General features: G+C 51.7%; 2 protein-coding genes across 4 annotated transcripts in view; one reads left to right on the plus strand and one right to left on the minus strand.

Moving 5' to 3' along the window:
* ABCC6 (ATP binding cassette subfamily C member 6) overlaps positions 1-11,225 on the plus strand; it is a 45,469-nt gene extending 34,244 nt beyond the window's left edge. For all 3 annotated transcript variants that reach the window (XM_016196303.2, XM_087815108.1, XM_087815109.1), the window contains 8 exons: positions 735-934; positions 2,961-3,087; positions 4,443-4,544; positions 5,343-5,489; positions 8,240-8,398; positions 8,475-8,641; positions 10,616-10,810; positions 11,117-11,225. In XM_016196303.2, the coding sequence (XP_016051789.2) occupies positions 735-934; positions 2,961-3,087; positions 4,443-4,544; positions 5,343-5,489; positions 8,240-8,398; positions 8,475-8,641; positions 10,616-10,810; positions 11,117-11,225 (1,206 nt within the window). The remainder of the gene's footprint in view (positions 1-734; positions 935-2,960; positions 3,088-4,442; positions 4,545-5,342; positions 5,490-8,239; positions 8,399-8,474; positions 8,642-10,615; positions 10,811-11,116) is intronic.
* A 5,161-nt stretch (positions 11,226-16,386) lies between these two features.
* ABCC1 (ATP binding cassette subfamily C member 1 (ABCC1 blood group)) overlaps positions 16,387-18,874 on the minus strand; it is a 126,348-nt gene continuing 123,860 nt past the window's right edge. Inside the window, exons 30-31 of the mRNA XM_087815640.1 lie at positions 18,604-18,798; positions 16,387-18,021 (exon numbers count right to left, since the gene is read on the minus strand). Of these exons, the coding sequence (XP_087671766.1) occupies positions 17,913-18,021; positions 18,604-18,798 (304 nt within the window). The 3' untranslated portion in view covers positions 16,387-17,912. The remainder of the gene's footprint in view (positions 18,022-18,603; positions 18,799-18,874) is intronic.

An 18,874-nucleotide genomic window follows, 5' to 3' on the forward strand; every position in this document is an offset into this window, starting at 1 on the left:
GTTTGAATCCAGGCCCTGCCACTTGCTGGATATAGAGGCTTGGACCAGGTGCTTAATCCCTCTGAGCCTCAGGTGTTCTCACCTGCAAACTGTGAATGCCACTAATGCCCACCTCACAATTATTAAATACTGTTTGTAAAGAGCCCTGCATGCAGCCCAGGTGTTCAGCAAATGCACCTCCCCCCTTCCTGCCAGCTGTACACACTGGCAACCTCAAACCAAACAACACCTCTTATCTGTGCATCATTATGTTCCCAGCAACTGGCGTGTAACCCTAGAGTTAAAGAAATGAATTCGACTTGGCTGACTGCCTTCCTTGCCTTTTACAGTTTTGTTCCCACAGTAACTGGCCCTAAGTGAAGCAGTTGGCCTTATGGGAATGAGACATTTACACTAGATTAGTGGTTTCTCAATCCTCGCTGTACAGTAGAAATACCTGGAAGGCGCTTTGAAAATACCAGGGCCACAGTGACACCACCAGAGATCCTGATTGAATAGTTCTGGGTGGGGCATTAGAGGTGTTTGAAGTTTCCCAGGTGATTTTAAAAAGAACCATGTTTCTTTCTGGTTTTGCAAGGAAATTGGAGCCCAAAGAGGAGAAGCAACTGGCCCAAGGTCACACAGCAAGCCAGTAACAGAGCCTGGTCTGGGACTTTGTACTAGGGGCTCCCTGTACTTCTCAAACTACCTTTCTGTGTCTGTAACTTCTCTCCTCCCCACCTGCCCCACTTCAGAGCCTGTATGTGGCCACCTCGTGCCAGCTCAGACGCCTAGAGTCAGTCAGGCACTCCTTCGTGTGTTCCCACGTGGTGGAGACGTTCCAGGGCAGCGCAGTGGTCAGAGCCTTCCAGGCCCAGCGCCCCTTCGTGGCTCAAAACAATGTCCACATGGATGAAAGCCAGCGAGTCAGTTTCCCACGGCTGGTGGCTGACAGGTAGGAAGGGGGCAGAGAAGACCTTGCAACCCATCTGTGTCCCCAGAGAGTATCATGCTGTGTGGCTAGAGAGGTCAAGTGGCCTGCCGAAGGCCACACAGTGAGTTGGGGATAAAGCTGAGGCTAGATCCCATGGGTGCACTTGGCTTACTCTGTGAGCAGATGGAACCTGGCCTGATGGGTCCCCAACAGCAGGTGGGCAAGGAGCCACAGATGTCAGCAAAAGGGAAGAAGCCTCTGTTGCCAGCCACTGGACCAGCCTCTGTTGCCTTGGTGACAGGCAGCTATACAAGCATCTTTAACCTCTTTTCAGTACTAAGCAAGAATAAGAACACAAGCTTTGAGCATAAACAGACACAGGTTCAAACCCCACCTCTGCAGCTTACCAGCTGGGTGATCGTGGGCAAGTTACATAACCTCTCTGAGCCTCATTTGTCAAAGTTGGATTGCACTCATAGAGTGGCTATGAGAATTAAATAAATATATTCATAGCTAATACTTACAACATGCTTACTATGTGCTCAGCACAGTTCTAAGCACTCTACATGGATCAATTTATTTAATCCTATCAATAACCCTGTGAGGCAGAGACTGTTTTATACATGATGAATCAAGCACAGAGAGATTTAGGAACTTGCCCAGGGCCACACAGGGAATATGTAGTTGAAGTAGGATTTGAACCTAGGGAGTCTGGTACTAGAGTGTGGAGAGGGTTAAGCACATAGTAGGTACTCAATAAATGTGAATTCTTTTTCCTCTTTGCCCAGGTCCCCAGTCAGCTGGGGCTATCAGGCCCTGTAGCTGTGAGCAGTGTCTCAATACCATATGCCTTCTGGGTAGCCTGCCTTGCCCCTTCCTGGAGTCCTAGCCTAGGGAGAAGGAACCTTACAGACATTTAGAAAGCGCCTACTATGTGCAAGGCTTGGTGATTTCCATGCTATATATGGCATATCTCATTTAAACCTCTCGACTATAATGAATCAGGTGTTATTTCATTCTAAAGATGGGTAAACTGAGGTTCAAAGAAGTGGAGGGGCTCCCCAAGTTCAGCCATCTAGGAAGTGGGAGACCCTAGAGGGTCTTTGTTCATTTGTTAGTTGGTTCATTGAGAAGCATGACCTGCTGGAAAGGGTACGTGCTTTCTGGTATCATTCAGAAAGATGTGGCTTCAAATCCTGCTGTTTGTTATGTGTCTGGACTTAAGCAAGTACCTAACCCTTCTGAGCCACAGTGGCCTCAGCTGTCAAGTGGGGACAACAATAACCCCCTTTGTGAGGTTGTTAGGGTGACTCACTGTTATATGTAGTAAAGCCCTGAGTCCCCCAAAGACAGGGATTTTTATCTGTTTGGTTCACGGCTGTATCCCTACTACCTCCAATACACATGGCACACACAGTAGGTGCTCAATACATATCTGTAAATGAATGAATGAATGATACAGTAGGAATTCAATAAAAGGGGGTGCATACTTATTCATCTACTCAGTACATACTTGTTGAACACCTGCTCTGGGCTGGGTCCTATGGTAGGTGCTGGGGACAGCTGTGAACAAGACCAAGTCTCTGGCCTCATGGAGCTCACGATCTACTGATGGAAACTGAGAGTCAAGGACTGATTAGGCAGTTGAATTACTAAGACTGATAACTGTAATGAAGAAAGTTATCAGTGATGTGTTAGAGCGAAAGGGAGGAGCAGGCCGGGAAGGCTCTCTGAGGAGGTGATGACCTGTGCATGAACATAAGATGTTCGCCACGTGACCATGGAGGTTGGGTTCAGTCAGGGAAGCACAAGGGTATATGGCTGGGCATCTACTGTGTGCCAAGCCCTGAATTTGGCACGGGTGAGACAGGACAGCATCAACTTACCCCACCCACTGAGTCCGAGTGGGGCCTGAGTGTGGAGGAGACTATGTCCAGGAACCCCATGGGCACTGGAGCTGGCACCATGACCCGTCCTTGTGCCCAGAGGAGCAGGTCCTGCAGAGAGAGCCCCCGCCGACCCTGCTATTACCTGCGTCCCCTTGCAGGTGGCTCGCCGCCAACCTGGAGCTGCTGGGGAACGGGCTGGTGTTCGCTGCCGCCACATGCGCTGTGCTGAGCAAGGCCCATCTCAGCGCCGGCCTCGTGGGCTTCTCTGTCTCCGCTGCCCTCCAGGTACTGACAACCCGACCTGATTTCCAGGGAGCAGGCAGAACAGAGTCAGACAGACCCCTGCCAAAGGGATCTTTAAAGATCCAAGTCCAAACTACCAACCAGTGAGGAAAATACGGCTCTTACAAGAGCTTAGCTGAGGTGACCTTGCTGGACATTGAGCAAGAGTCCCGTCTCCAAGCCTCAGGGAGCGCATCTGAAAAATGGGGTCGTAATCCCTTCGCTTCACTAGTCGAGATGAAGTATATAGAGTGCATTTCCGGTGCATTAACTTTTTGTTACCTATTAACAATATTTGATGTCAGGTCATGACATCTATGAAGGGAATATACAGTGGTACCTCGGTTGTCAAACGTCGCCTTTGGCGAACATTTCGGTTTACAAATGCTAGAAACCTGGAGGGAAATGCTCCGGTTTTCGAACATGCTTCGGAAGTCGAACATGCCACATGGCTTCTGCTGAGGGCAAGATCCTGAGGCCTAGCTGTCGGCTGTGGATCCCTTGGTTTTTGAGCGTTTCAGAACTCGAATGGTCTTCCAGAACAGATTACATTTGAAAACCAAGGTACCACTGTATATGTAAGTAACATTCATTACGAATGAGGCATTGTTCTAACGCTTTATAAACATTAACTCATTTCATCCTGCCCTCAACCCCATCGGGGGTGCTGCTATTATCCCCATTTTACAGTTGAGGCAGCTAAGCTTAAGGATGAAGCCAGGTGAGAGGTCGAAGCGGGATGGGGAGTGGGCATTCTCTATTGCAGGGCCTGAAGGCCTCCCTGAGGGGGTGGCCTGAAGGAAGTGAGGTTGGGAGGGGCGAAGAGCTTTCCTGGGGAAGGGAAGAGCAGGGGGAAAAGCCCTGGGATGAGGGAGGGGGTGTGGCTGGGTGTGTCAGGAACAGCAAGCAGGTGGTGTGGCTGGAGAGTGTGGGTAAGGGCGAGACTGGAGGGAAGTGATTTTGGGGAGAGGAGGGAGGGCTGGAGCAGGGAGGACACGTGGGCCCTGGTGAGGAGCTGGGCGTGGTTCCAAGTGTGATGAGCAATCAGTGGAGGGAAACCTCTCAGAATGGAGGTCAGTGGGCCGGGGTCTTGCTGGGTATCCTTGGGAAGGCCACGCACCCTCTCTGGGCCTGTCTCCCCACCTGTATCAAGACATGGTGGACAAGCTGATGTCTGAGGGCTCCTTTCTGCTCTCCTGCTCTGATTCTACTGAAAGGAGGGGGGAGTCCTGGTGGCTGCAGCCAAGTCCAGCTCCCTTTTCGGCCCTGGGTCCTACCTCCGAGTCCCTGCCTCAGGGGCACTGATGCAAGCCTGTGGGGTGGTTTTGCTCAAGCCAGCCTGGTGTCTTCTCACACAGGTGACCCAGACGCTGCAGTGGGCTGTTCGAAGCTGGACAGACCTGGAAAGCAGCATCATGTCAGTGGAGCGGATGCAGGACTATGCTGGGACACCCAAGGAGGTGATGGGTGGCAGATGGGGGTGGAAGGTCTGCCCCACTTGGGACTTACAGCAGAGGGCAGTGGACCCATGTGGACGTCTGCCACGGGCTCTGGAGCCCCCACCACTGCAGGCTGGAGTCCCAGCCAGGGCTGCAGTAATGGTTAAGAGCATTGGGTCTGGAGCCAGGTCAAATCCTGGGTCCTTTGCTTCCTCAGTTGGGCAAGCAGGTCATTCTTCTGAGGAACAGGGGACATGAGGAACATCAGTGCAACAACCATATAACAGCAACATTACAGGAACAGAAAAGCAGCATAGCCACTAACAATGCCGGGTACACTGGGAGTGTCCCATGAGATCCGGCAATAAAGGAACTTAGTGCAGGGTTTGGCACACCACAAACACTCAGTACATGCCCACTGCTCTTATTAGCCCCATTTCACAAATGGGGAAATCGAGGCTCAAGGGGGTGGAGCGATCTGTTCAAGGTCACAGGAATACCAATGGCAGCTTTGGACTCACTACTGCACAGACCTGCCCTCTTCACAAAGGCAAAAATGAGGGCCTACCCCTACTAGAGGAAGAGAGAATAGTATTTCACAATTAACAGTGGCTAATAATAATAATAATAAAATAAAGAGTGGCCAACATCATCATTTTTATGATACTGGATACTTGTTTTTAGCTTTGCTATGTCCCATGTCCCTATAAATATGCCCATTTTACAGAAGAGGAAATTGAGGCTCAAGGAGGTGGACCTTTTCATGAGGAGCAGCCTGGGAGAAGGGCTCCTCTGACTCAGTGTCTCCTTCTACACCAGGCACCCTGGACACTGCCCACCTGTGCAGCCCAGCCCCCCTGGCCTCATGGGGGGCAGATCGAGTTTTGGAATTTGGGCCTGAGACATGGACCTGAGCTCCCACTGGCAGTGCAGGGTGTGTCCTTTAAGATCCATGCGGGAGAGAAGGTGAGTGGCTCTCCCACACTTTCTTCCTCATGGAAATCAGGCTATAGGGCAGCTGGAGAGGCCTCAGGGCCTCTGCCAGGCTGGGCATCACCCCAGCACCCAGGCTCTGAGCACCAGCTGCCCCCTCCAGATCCCCATCTCAGGCCTCCTCATCTTCAGACCCACCACAGCCCAAATTGAAGTTATCTTCTCCAAACCCGATTCCACCAGGGTGAAATCCACCCACCCACGTTGGTGTCCCAAATGAGGCATCTCCCCAACTTCCTTTTCCTTCTTTCTTGAACATTAGTTGAGCAGGCAGAGTGCTAAATGCTCCACATACATTATCCAGTTTCATGGGCTCGGTTCCTAGCTTTGCCAAGGGTGACCATGGGCAAGTCACTTCATGTCTCCGTCTCAGTTTTTCCATCTGTAAACGGAAATGATAATGTCAACGTCATATAGAGATGTTGTGAAGTTGAACTGAGTTAGTACATACAACCTGCCTGGAATAGTGCCTGGCACAGAGCACGCGCTACGGAAATGTTTACCAATGCTTTCATTCATTAGGATTTGCATTTTTACTCTAACAACAGCCCTGTGAGGAAGGTGCAAGTATTATCCCATTTACCCTATTAGGCCCCTTCATTGAATCCCGCTTCTCCCTTCCCACCCAGTGACACTTCTTCCCTGTAGCCCTCCCTGCCCTCCCCCTGATGCTCCAGGCCCCCATCTGATCCCCTACCCTCATGTTTCACCACCTCCAATCTGTTCTCCCGTGACCTTTATTTGAGCATGCCTTTTCCCTGCTTCCTTCAGGGTAAAGACCAAACTCCTGAGCTTGACATTCAAGGTCCTGCCCAGCTCTCTACTTCATTCAGTCCCCTGCCAGGATTTAATCAACATTTGTGGAGCAGCTGCCTCTGGAAGCTGCCCTCAGGGAGCTTATAGTCTAGCACTGGGGTTTACCTGGAATCTCCCGCCTCCCTGAACTCCTGCTTGTCTTTCAAGATCCCACTCACGTATCCCCTCCTCCATGAAGCCTTCTCTGATTACCCCATCAGCCCCTATCCCAGACAACAGGAAAGCACCTCCTTACTTACCTCCATTGCCATAGGTCCGAGCTTGATGGCAGAGAGTGATTGTTCATCACACTGTATTGAAATTAAGTTTACTCAGTTGCACTATTTCCAAGACCAGACAGTGAGCCCTTTTGGAGCAAGAACTCTTTACTTTCTATACCTGGCGCCTAAGAGGGCGCCTGTCTGTCATACAGTGGGGTGACACATTTCATTCATTCATTAAACAAATAGTTTAATGAATGAACCCCCACAGTGTGTCAGACGTTGAGCATGCAACAGTCAGCGAGAGAGAAGAATGAGAGGAAAGATGGGGACAGACAGAAGGATGGGCAGATGGATGGCAGGATGGAGGATGGCTGGCTGGGATGGGGGTGGGTGGAGGAAGGCTGATGGTTAGATGGCTGGACAGGATGTAGTGGGAGAGGATGAGCAATGGATGGAAGGATATGAGTACGGATGAAAGGGAGTGAGTGGAGGGATGGTGAGTAGATAGAAGGAAGGATGGGACAGATGGAAGGAAGGATGGGACAGATGGAAGGAAGGATGGGGCAGATGGAAGGATGGGACAGATGGGAGGATGGGACATGACTCGAACAACATGGGGACGGGGTGAAGGTTGATGGAGGACTATGGGTGGAAGGATGGGGAAGTGGAGAACAGAGGAAGGGTAGGGGTACTGAAGGAAGGTTGGGGGAATAGATGGGAAGATGGGGGAGATGTGCTGGGGTGAGGGGAAGACAGAAGAACACAAAGACAAAAGGTTGGGTGGATGGATGGATGGATGGATGGATGGATGGATGGATGGATGCTTAGAGTATGATGGGTGGGTGGGTGGATGGATGGATGGATGGATGCTTAGAGTATGATGGGTGGGTGGATGGATGGATGGATGGATGGATGGATGGATGGATGCTTAGAATATGATGGGTGGATGGATGGATGGGTGGATGGATGCTTAGAATATGATGGATGGATGGATGGATGGATGGATGGATGGATGGATGGATGCTTAGAGTATGATGGGTGGATGGATGGATGGATGGATGGATGCTTAGAGTATGATGGGTGGATGGATGGATGGATGGATGCTTAGAGTATGATGGGTGGATGGATGGATGGATGGATGGATGGATGGATGGATGGATGCTTAGAGTATGATGGGTGGATGGATGGATGGATGGATGCTTAGAGTATGATGGGTGGATGGATGGATGGATGGATGCTTAGAGTATGATGGGTGGATGGATGGATGGATGGATGGATGCTTAGAGTATGATGGGTGGATGGATGGATGGATGGATGCTTAGAGTATGATGGGTGGATGGATGGATGGATGGATGCTTAGAGTATGATGGGTGGATGGATGATGGATGGATGCTTAGAGTATGATGGGTGGATGGATGGATGGATGGATGGATGGATGGATGCTTAGAGTATGATGGGTGGATGGATGGATGGATGGATGGATGGATGGATGGATGGATGGATGATGGATGGATGCTTAGAGTATGATGGGGGAGGGATGGGTGGATGGATGCTTAGAGTATGATGGGTGGGTGGATGGATGGATGGATCTAAGGTGCAGGGGAAACGTCTCTCAAAGAGAAGCCCAGGAACCCTCTAGGCTGTGGCCCGCCTTCTTCTGGCCAGGCCCGGTCACAGTGGCCTTAACCGCCCGTCCCCTGACAGGTGGGCATAGTTGGCAGGACAGGGGCTGGGAAGTCCACCCTGGCCGGGGGCCTGCTGCGGCTCCTGGAGGCCGCTGAGGGCGGGGTCTGGATCGACGGGGTCCCCATCGCCCACGTGGGGCTGCACACGCTGCGGTCAAGAATCACCATCATCCCCCAGGTGAGACCGGGGTCAGGGTGGGCAGGGGTGGGGGCGAGGCGGGGCGCAGCTCTGACCCGCTGCCCTTCCCGGCCAGGACTCCATCCTGTTCCCCGGCTCCCTGAGGAGGAACCTCGACATGCTGCAGGAGCACACAGACGAAGCCATCTGGAAGGCCTTGGAGACGGTGCAGCTCAGGGCCCTGGTGGCCAGCCTGCCCGGCCAGCTGCAGTACGAGTGCACCGACCAGGGCGATGACCTCAGGTAGGGTCGTCGCCTCAGCCAGGGCCCGAGGGGAGCTGGAGGGAGAGGCGAGTGTGGCCACGGCTGCCCTTCCAAGGGCAGTTTGCGCTGGAAATCTGCCTTCCTCGCAGATTGTCAACCCCATTCTATTCATTCTATTAATAACCACAGTAGGAGCCCCATCCCTTACCCGCAGTTCCAAACTCCAACACGATCTCTGAATGTCAAGTTTCTTTTTCCTAAATTTGGTTTCCAAATTTATTAAGTGGCAAAACCCAACCTCTACTGACATGAGACTACTTACAGTCTTTATTTATCCCATTCAGCACTTACTTTGCGATAGAAATAACGTGTGTGGTGTTAGGCACTGAGCCCATGCTCACTGAGTGTGTCGAGTAGGCCTTGAAAAGCTTTATTCTAAATGTAGCAAAATACACACCATAAAATTTACCATCTTACCCGTTTTTGTTAATCCTCACCTGAGTGTATATTGTTTTCCATTGATTTTTTTTTTTTTTTTTTTTTTAAGAGAGCGAAGGGAGGGAGGGGAAGAGAGAGAGATTTTTAAGTGCACACTTCAGCAGCGTTGAATACACTCGCATCATTGTGCTCCCCGTCTCCAGAACTTTTTTATCTTGCAAAACTGAAATGCAGGACTCAATAAGCAATTCTCTATTTCCCCCTCCTCCCAGCCCCTGGCAACCACTGTTCTACTTTGTTTCTATGAATTTGACTGCTCTATGTACCTCATTTAAGAGGAATATTATATTTTTTGTCTTTTGGTGACTGGCTTGTTTCACTTAGCATAATTTCTTCAAGGTTCATCCAAACTGTAGCATGTCTCAAAATATCCTTCCTTTTCAAGGCTGAATAATATTCCATTGCCGGACTACACCAGGTTTTTTTATTTATTCACCTGTAGATGGATACTTAGGCTGCTTCCACTTTTTGGCTATTATGAATAATGCTGCCATGAACATGGATATATAGGTGTGTTTCCTTTTTCTTTAAAAATACCGAGACGTTCTAAAACACATTTGCCCCCAAAGGTGTTAGGGTAAAGCGCTGTGGGGGGTAGTGGTTTCCACACACCAGAGAGGCCGTATAGCTTGGCGGCTAAGAGCATAGACAGGTTTCCAATCCAGGCTCCCTCCATCCCCCCAATTACTAGTTGTAGGACCTTGGAAATTTACTTAATTTCCCGTGCCTCAGTTTCCTCATCTGTAAAATGAGAATAATAGTACCTACGCACCCGTACAAGGATTGAGTTGTATGTGTAAAGTTGTTGAAACAGTGCCTGGCATACAAGAAGCAATAAATATTCACTTTAACCTTCAAAGCTGCACTGTCCTAATCCCATTTCTCAAAGGTGGCATCTGACACTTGAGACTCGCCCAGGGTCTAGGTGGTGAGGTTGGAGCATGGCCACAGTAGGCTCTGGTTCTCTAAGTTCACTGTGAGAGGAAGCTGAGCACTGTGGGAAGCAGCCCCAGACACCCTTGGGTCACTGGCAATGGGATGTTGAACCTCAACTTCTCCATTTGTAACTAGAGTAAGAGAAGCTACTGCATGCTGGAGGCTTTCTCTGACAAGCACGCAGTGAGCCCTTTTATATGACTCACCTCGTCCTCACAACTCAATAAAGGACTCACTAATATAATACCCAGCTTTGTGGCCTTTATGAAGATTGAGTCCATATACACAGAACACAAGGATGTGTGTGACACATGGTAAAGACCATAGACTAGAAATAGCCCTTTCACAGATGGAGAAACTGAGGCACAGTGGATTTAAATGACTTGCCTAAAGTCACCCTGGTCAAAAATGGCAGAATGGGGATTTCTACCAGCTCTGTGGACTGCAAACCCACATGTAGGGACACACTGGCATCCCCCACTTCTACGGCTGTTGTGAGGACTCATTTGTGGGCACACCCTGAAAACCCTGATGTGCAGACACACAAACATCTGGCCTGACTGTCCCTCTCCCTCCCAGCCTGGGCCAGAAGCAGCTCCTATGTCTGGCACGTGCCCTTCTCCGGAAAACCCAGATCCTCATCTTGGACGAGGCCACGGCCGCCGTGGACCCGGGGACAGAGCTTCAGATGCAGGCCGCCCTCGGGAGCTGGTTTGCCCAGTGCACGGTGCTGCTCATTGCCCACCGCCTGCGCTCCGTGATGGACTGCGCCAGGTAGGTCCCCCATGCCGCTGGCCCCCTGCAGTGGTGAAGGAAGGCGTCAGGTTTGGAGCCGGAAAGGAGCTGGAATGGATTATCAAGTGCCCATTGTACAGGTGGCAAGACTGATGCCCAGAGGGTAAGGGATGAGCCTGAGGGCACATGCACAACAGATGCTTCCAACTGGCTGGCAGGGTCAGGAAACTGCACAAAAGGCCAGACTTCTGGGAGCAGACCTCAGAGCAGGCGTTCTGGGCTCTCAGAGCCGCCAACTGCCCAGGCTGGTGTCCAAAGAGCTGCTTCTCTCTCTCTCCCCTGCAGGGTGCTGGTCATGGACAAGGGGCAGGTGGCAGAGAGCGGCAGCCCCGCCCAGCTGCTGGCCAAGAAGGGCCTGTTTTACAGGCTGGCACAGGAGTCAGGCCTGGTCTGAGCCAGACCCCTCAACCCTCCCGCCACGCCAACCCAGAAGATGCGACATACCCTGGAGATACGAGTGATCTGGGGGTCATCAGTGGCCCCACGGTATGGAGTCCAGACCCCTCTCTGCTCTCTGGGGGGGAGGGTGGCGAATGGCAGGGAAAGTGGACAATCATCACAGACCCAGGAGGATGCAGCAACCCCCAAGGTTGGCCTGACCAGAGCCCGTCCAGCCTTGTCCATCCTGGAGCCAAAGCCGACAGTGGCTCTCAGCCCTGGCTGCCCATTGGACTCACCCGGGGACCTCAAGACCTGCCCACACCCAGGCTCCACCGCAGACCAGTGAAATCATTATCCCTGGGGCCGCGGCAATGGTGTGTGTACTTTCCCAGACTAACCCTTTTATTTTGAGATGAGTGTAGATTGATAAGAATTTATAAGAAATAATCCACAGAATGCCCGGGCACCCTTTTCCCTGTTTCCCCCAATAGTAAGACCTTGAAAAATGTTAGTATGATATTGACATTGGTACAATGCACCAAGCTTGCTCAGATTTCCCACTGTACTTGTACTCTGTGTAACTTCTGCACAACCGTGTCACACGTAGAGGCTGCATCCATCACGACACGGGGGTTGCCATCGTGTTACCATGCCCACTCCCTCCCGCCCCACAACCCGATGTGTTCTCCATTTCTGTATACTGTATATTTTTAAAGCTCCCCGTATGATTCCAACATGCACTGGGACTGAGCTCCATGCCTCCTGCTGCTCCTCTCACCCTGGTACATGAGCTCCAAGGAGCATCTTGTCTGAATTGGACACACAGGCCACAACCCACACCAAGAAGGGGCCCCTCCAGGCACGAGCACACACCGCTGCGCAGGTTCAGTTCCAAAGGAGAGAGGAGAGGGGCCAGAACTTCTTGGCCCCCGCCAAGAGACTCTGCTTGGGACTTGGCACGTCATACGTTTGTTTGTTAAAGACCAAATTCCAGCTTCCTGGGGGAGCCCCAGAAGCAGTCAGGCACCCAGGGCATTTCTGTCCACACTGCAGCCCCTGAGGGGGCCGTGTGGGAGTTGCTGCTGGAGGTCAGAGGTCAGGGTGGTGAGGGGCCAGCGCTTGCCTTCAGGAAGGGCAGGGCACAGCACACACTGCTCAGGCCTGCTTCTCACAGTCGTCGGCCTTCTACTGTGGTGCTCATACAACCAGCTTCAGGCACCAGGAAAGGGGACTCAAGTCTCAAGTAGCCAAACCTGAGGTCTGCCAACTAACTGTAAAGGGCAGCGTGAGAAACGAGACAACGCAGGATCTTCATTGACCTCATGGCATTGCTGCAGGGATAGAGTAAGTTACTACCTGGAAACATGTTCAGAGCCAGCTGGGCACAGAGTAAGTGCTCAATAAACGTTCAATATTATCACTACCGTTGTATCTGAGGGCCTCTGTGGGGTAGCGAGAGGGGTTTATACACCGGGATTTTTTAACCTTGTCACTACCGACGTGGGGCAGATAATTCTCTGCCATGGGGCTGTCCTGTGCTTTGTAGGATGTCTAGCAGCATCCCTGGCCTCCACTTACTAGATGTCAGTAGCACTCTTACCTCCAGTTGTGACAAAAATATCTCCAGACGTTGCCAAATGTCCTGGAGAGGTGGTGGGGAGGGTAATCAAAGTCACCCTGTTGAGAGTCACTGGGCTAACTGGGGCCATGGCTGTGTTGGTTTTCAGGAGGGGCCTGTGCCTGCTCTGTCTTGGTCAGGTCATGGGGACTTTCTAATGGAACTCCCCGACATTAGGCTTCCAGCCCAGACTAATCCCAGTTTAACTGCAGCTTCTACCTCCCTTTCCCAAGATGTGGCCAGAAGCACATTTTGATGACTTCAAATTGGGGTAGGCCGTCTGCATCCCTTGCCGGTCCACCGTCACGCTTACAAAGTGCTGGCCCCATCATCACGGGCAATTACTAGCTCCATTTTGCTGATGAGGAAACCGAGGCTCAGTTGACATGACCTGCAAAGGTCACCCAGTTAGTAAGTGACAGAGTGGGTGCCTGCCCCTGGGGCTATCTAATACCAAAGCCCAAGTTATCGCCTAGGGGTTGTCCAATTCGAAAGCACGGAAAGAGACCAGATGCAGCCCTTCTCGTTGCTCTGCTGGGAGCTGAGCCACCGGCTATCCCGGCAGAGCAACCACAGGCAGAGGCGGCAGCAGCTGCATTTTGGCAAACTCACCTGGGACCACTTCAGGGTCACGACAGCCCCTTTCATGGAGGGAGATGGTTTGCCAGGGAACAAAGTGTGGCCTCAAGAGCCAGCAGTGCCCACAAGGCTGCTGCTGGCCCACACCACTGCTCCATGGAGACCAGCCTGCATGCCATCCAGGCCGCTAATCCCCCTGCCATGGCTCCTGCCAGCAGAGCCTGGCTGGCAGGTGAAACACAGACCCAGGAAAGCCACATACAGACGTCCCTGGCCGGTGCCTTCCAGTAGGTCCTTAGCCTCACCCGTGTCCCGCTGGTCACTATAAACATGTACGAAGCCCTGCTCTAATGCCCGCCACAGCCTTTCAGGTAATCCTCATATCGGAGGAAGGTACTATCATTCCGCACCTTACTAGGATGCTTTGATGAGGAAAGTACTATCATTAGGCCCCTTTTACAGATGAGGAAACTGGGAGGTAAGTAGGGACTGAACCAGGTGGCCAGGCTCCAGAGCATGTCCTAACCAGTGTGCCACGCTGCCTCTCACACAGCTTTTTAGTTCTACACCAGCTCACTGATAAAAACTGGAATTTCTAAGATCCCATCAAATGAGAAGGAAAGGACTTCAATTATTTATCGAGCCAGGGGATTTGTGCGTGTTCACTGTGTTTTTCCCAGCACCCAGCACAGTGCAGAGCATGTAGGATGATTCAATAAATGCCAACTGCTTGACTGAGTGGATGAACGGATGGACGGATAGATGGACAGACAAGAAAATGAGAGTGAATGGCATCACTACGTTGGAAAGTGTCCTAAGGGCTAAGGCATGGTGCTGGGTGCTTCCCCCGATCTGTTTTCATCCTCACAACTACCTGGCCAGGTGAACACTCTGATCCCAGTTACCAAGGAGGAAACCGCAGCTCCTAAAAGTTCTAGAGCCCCAGTGACGTCACCCCTGTCCCAGGGTCTGGCACATAGGGCTCGGTCCTGGCTCTAAGAATGCAGTCAGAGTGCACGCTCTGTGCCGTGCTCAGAGGGGGGGATTCAGCAAAGAGTAAACAGATTAATGCCCTGCCCTCACGGAGTTGTCATCATCAAATAGTGGAGCAAGCAATGCTGACATCTGGGGGAAGTGGGAGGACCCTGAGGCAGGACTGTGCTCAACACATTAGAAGGGCAGAGGTGTGTGTGGCTGGATCGGACCAAGTGGTGGCCGGAGGGGCCAGCTGAGAGGGCAGAGGTCGCAGGAAGCCAGGTTGTGCAGGGCCTTGAGGCCAGGCTGGCTGCTGTCCCTGGATGGGGACACAGGAGGGTTGTGACGTGTGCTTTCACCGGATCGCTATGGCTGCTGGGTGGAGAACAGGCTGAGTGTGGGGGAAGGGGGTAGCCAGGGGCAGAGGCAGGAGACCACTGAGTCGGCTGTTGCGGACACACAAGAGACCAGTGTGGCAGTAATGGGAGGAATGAGAGGTAGTCAGATCCTGCATGCTTTGGTCTGATCCTGGAAGTCAGTAAAACTTGCCGCAGGACCCGACATAGGGTGAGAATAAAAAGGGACAAGCAGCTCTGGCCGTGAGAAAGCGATGCGCTGCTGAGCCCAGGGCTGGCCCTCAGGTGCTCACTGCCCCCCCTGCTCCTCCCATGGCACTAACGCGCTTACCTGGAGCAGCCCCACCAGGGTCTAGCTCCACCATCTTCGGGGTCAATGATGACTGTGCCTTTCACAGAGACCGAAATGTAACCCAGCCCCAGGATTTCTCCCTGTCCCACATCATGCCCTCCACCCCCACAGGTGCTCACTGGGTCACACACTGTGAAGGACTCAGGGTCAGCTTGAGATAAAAATGTAGCTCACATTCAAAACTAACTCCACATGACCATCCAAATACTACCCATTTTAATGGTAACAGCCTCACTAACTTCTTCCACCACCCCACCCCACCTCACCCACACCAGCACCAGCACCTTCACATTTCTGTCCCTCTTGCAAGGCAATGACTTCCGTCCAGGACAGCCATGTCAGAGGGAACATGGCGCACAGACGCTCCGTCTGCACGTGAACTTGGCGTGTGGCTTTGGGTGCAGCACAAGTGGCGTGCTTCCCAGTACAGGCTTTCCTCACTATCCAGAGTCACCCAATTCAAACCAAGAAACCCAACTCCCCCAAATTCAGAAACCGCATGAACTTGCAGAAGAGAGACTTCTCTTCCCTATGCACCCCTACATTTCCAGCTTCCTTTGTGGTTTGCTGTGGCCAACAGGCTGTTAGTGGAATGGATTTACTTCATCTCTGGATTGAGACTCAAGAGTTGGGTGTGTGTCATCCAGTCTCCCCTCCCCTGCTACGGTGACCTGGAAGCCAGCTCCTGAGAGGCGATGTCATAAGACTAGAACGGTCCGGATCTCTATTGTAGCATGGAAGGCAGTGGCCCTGCAGAGGCACTGACCCTCATCAAGAAGTGTATGAGGGAGAAACAAAACCCTTGTGTTCATTCTCCAAGTTTATGGCTTCAGCAAGGCCTCGCCTGGCCTTTCCTAATACAACGGGATTTTCAAGGGTAATTTTGGCCACGTGTTACCTTGTGGGTGTCTTAGAACCCAACCTGGGCCACAGGTGGAGCACACACATCACTGCTCATCTTCACAACAATCCCATCGGCGCAGGTAAGGTCAGCTCCATTTTATAGACGAGGCAACGGAAGCACAGAAACTAAGTGACTTGACCAGGGTCACACAGCCAACTAATGACAAGGGCAGGACTCAGCCCAGGCTCTGTCCACTATGCCACGCTGACTCCCCACTAAACCCCACCCAATTCTTAACCTCTAGGCTCCCATTTCCAACAAGAGTCCCCACCAGAGATGGCATGTTTGCCCAAAGGAAAGAACAAAAGCAGACAAGAGGGGAGCCCCACGCTGACTCCCAGAGGAGATGGCCAAAACCCATGCTAATGCCCCAAAGAAAAGGAATCATCATTTAGAAAGAAATAAAATATTTTTTACTGCAAATTGCTTGTAAATGTTCTCATTTCCAGTGTAAGTCATTACAAAATGATCCCCAAGAAAAACTTGGTTTATCTAATGTGAAAGAATGGTATAACTTACAAAAAATAAATATATATTTCCACCAAGAGGAAGAAAGATGCTTCTCTGGGTTTGAAGTCAGCAAGTATGAATCTTGGGGCAGCAGTGACCTTTCCGCTTTTTGGGTCTTCCTTTGGTCTCCAATTGCGAGACCTAAAGGTCTCCACTCTGCTGTCTTCTTCCAAGAACACGCAGACCCACTGTCAAGACGCCGGGCCACCTTGGCTATTCCCTGGGAGTGCTGCTCCCCAGCCCAACACGCCCTCCCAAGAAATTCAAGTCGAGAGAGTTTTTCTCCTGCAAGCAGTACTTAAAAAAAAAAAAGAAAAAAAGGAAAAGAAATCACTGATATTCATGAATGGGTTCTTCTCTTGTCCTGGAAGATGCTCAGAACTAAATGTCAAGTTCTCCACACTGCCACCTTTGACAGCTAACCGGAGGCCAAGGGTGAGAAACTGGAATCTAAAAACGAGGAGACTCAACAGAGCTCTTTTCAGTACCAACTGGCCATACTTGGAGGTGCCCAGTGCTCTTGGCTTTGAGTGCCTCCTAACCATGTGCAGACCTCTTCCAGGTACCTAGAGGTAATCCATTCTAGCAATGGGCAAAAAGAGGCAGGAGGAAAAGCAAAGACAAGACCAGACTGGTAAGGAGGTGAGCAACCAGTTTGGGAAGTCGGCATTGAGGGAGGATCCCCCAGACCTGGAGTTCCAGGTCCAGGTCCCCTGTAAGTCCAACCAAGTCTTGTCACTAAGAAGTGTGCAGGTGACAAAGCTGCCTCTGGGTGCAGGCAGTGCTGGGACGTTGGCTCCCAGGGTCAGAGTGCCTGGAAGACCGGATGATTAGTAAGAGGACCTTCAGGACACTGCCCAAGGGTGAAGATGATCTTCACCAGGCCCCTCACCTCCAAATTACAGCCCCAAGTAAACGAATCATTCTGGGTGGAGCCAGACAAGGATGTTGTTAGAGGTGCTGGCCCAGCAGCCGGGGGCCAAAGAGTTGGAATTCCAAACTTTGGCTAAAGAGATTTGAGGCAGTTGGCTGGATTTGGTCACTAGCATATTTTACGCAACCAATTTCTCGAGAAGTTTGGGTGCCAAGCTTCCCTGCAGAGCACCAAGAGCACGAGCAGACGCAACCAGGGGTGTGGGACGCCTGTGCATCCTGTGTGGGTAGCAGAGGCAAGGGTGTGCATGGCTTTGGTGTGCTGCATCTGTGTCTCTCCTGTTTCTGCATGGCCAATTCCAGGCAGCGGACCAGGTGATGGCGCCTTTGTGTGTGTTTTGCTTTGTTGGGTTTGGTATTTTTCTTTTTTGGTTTCAGTACATGGGAGGCTTGGGTTCCCAAAGAGGCTGACTCATCCTGGGACACTGGTCTGTGATCCCTGCAGGTCAAACCAGATGCACCAGCTCCAGGGCTTACACCAGGCCAGCATCTCTGGCCATGCTGTAGAACAGGCCTCTCTGCTGCAGGAGCTCAGAGGGGGGGCCACATTCTCGGATTTCTCCTCTGTCCAGGACGATCACCCTGCAAGGGGAGGGGATGCAAGCATGAGTGGTAGGGAATGCGTTGGCACCTCATGCCCCCAAGAGCCCATCTAGGCAAGTCCCTGCGTTGGGTCAGGTCCCTAAAGCCTCTGTTAGAGGGCTGCTGCAGTAGCCTTCCAACTGGTCACCCCTTCTCAATCCCTGGTTCTAGTCAATGTCAAAGTCCCGTGATACTACACAAGGCACTTGCTATCACCTACTCTATTTCCTTTCCAGCACAATTTGCTTTTATTTAAACAATGTGCTGTGTTTATTGGCTGTCTCTGCACCCAGTCCCCAACTAATCTATAAGGTCCCTTAGGCAGGCTCCTTGCCTGAGCTTCCTGCTGAGTTCCCAGTGCCTGGAACAGGGCCGGCTTTGTGGCAGGCATTCCACATGTGCTGACTGAGTAAACGATTGAGTGATGTCAAAAACACCTGGTACTACCCAGGATCGAGAGAGGTCCCACCAACTGGGGCTATCATGCTGAATGAATGAATGAATGAATGAATGAATGAATGAATGAATGAATGAGTGGGGAGAACACCAAGGCCTGGAGGCCTTCTGTGCCACGAGCTTCACCTTGTGTAGTCCATGATGGTGTTGAGACGGTGAGCGATGGTGAGGACTGTACAATCGTCAAATTGCGTCCGGATGGTGGACTGAATGAGATCATCTGTTTCCAGGTCCACGGCCGCCGTGGCCTCATCCAGCACAAGGATCTTCGTCTTCCTCAGCAGGGCTCGGGCCAGGCAAACAAGCTGGCGCTGCCCAACACTTGACCAGGAGAAAAAGACCAGGAGACAGAGTGTTAAAAATAACCCCTGACCCTTAGCCCTGGCCTGAGCTGGGA

Source organism: Miniopterus natalensis, chromosome 3, assembly GCF_054644295.1.
Source record: "Miniopterus natalensis isolate mMinNat1 chromosome 3, mMinNat1.hap1, whole genome shotgun sequence".
Taxonomy (NCBI): Eukaryota; Metazoa; Chordata; class Mammalia; order Chiroptera; family Miniopteridae; genus Miniopterus; species Miniopterus natalensis.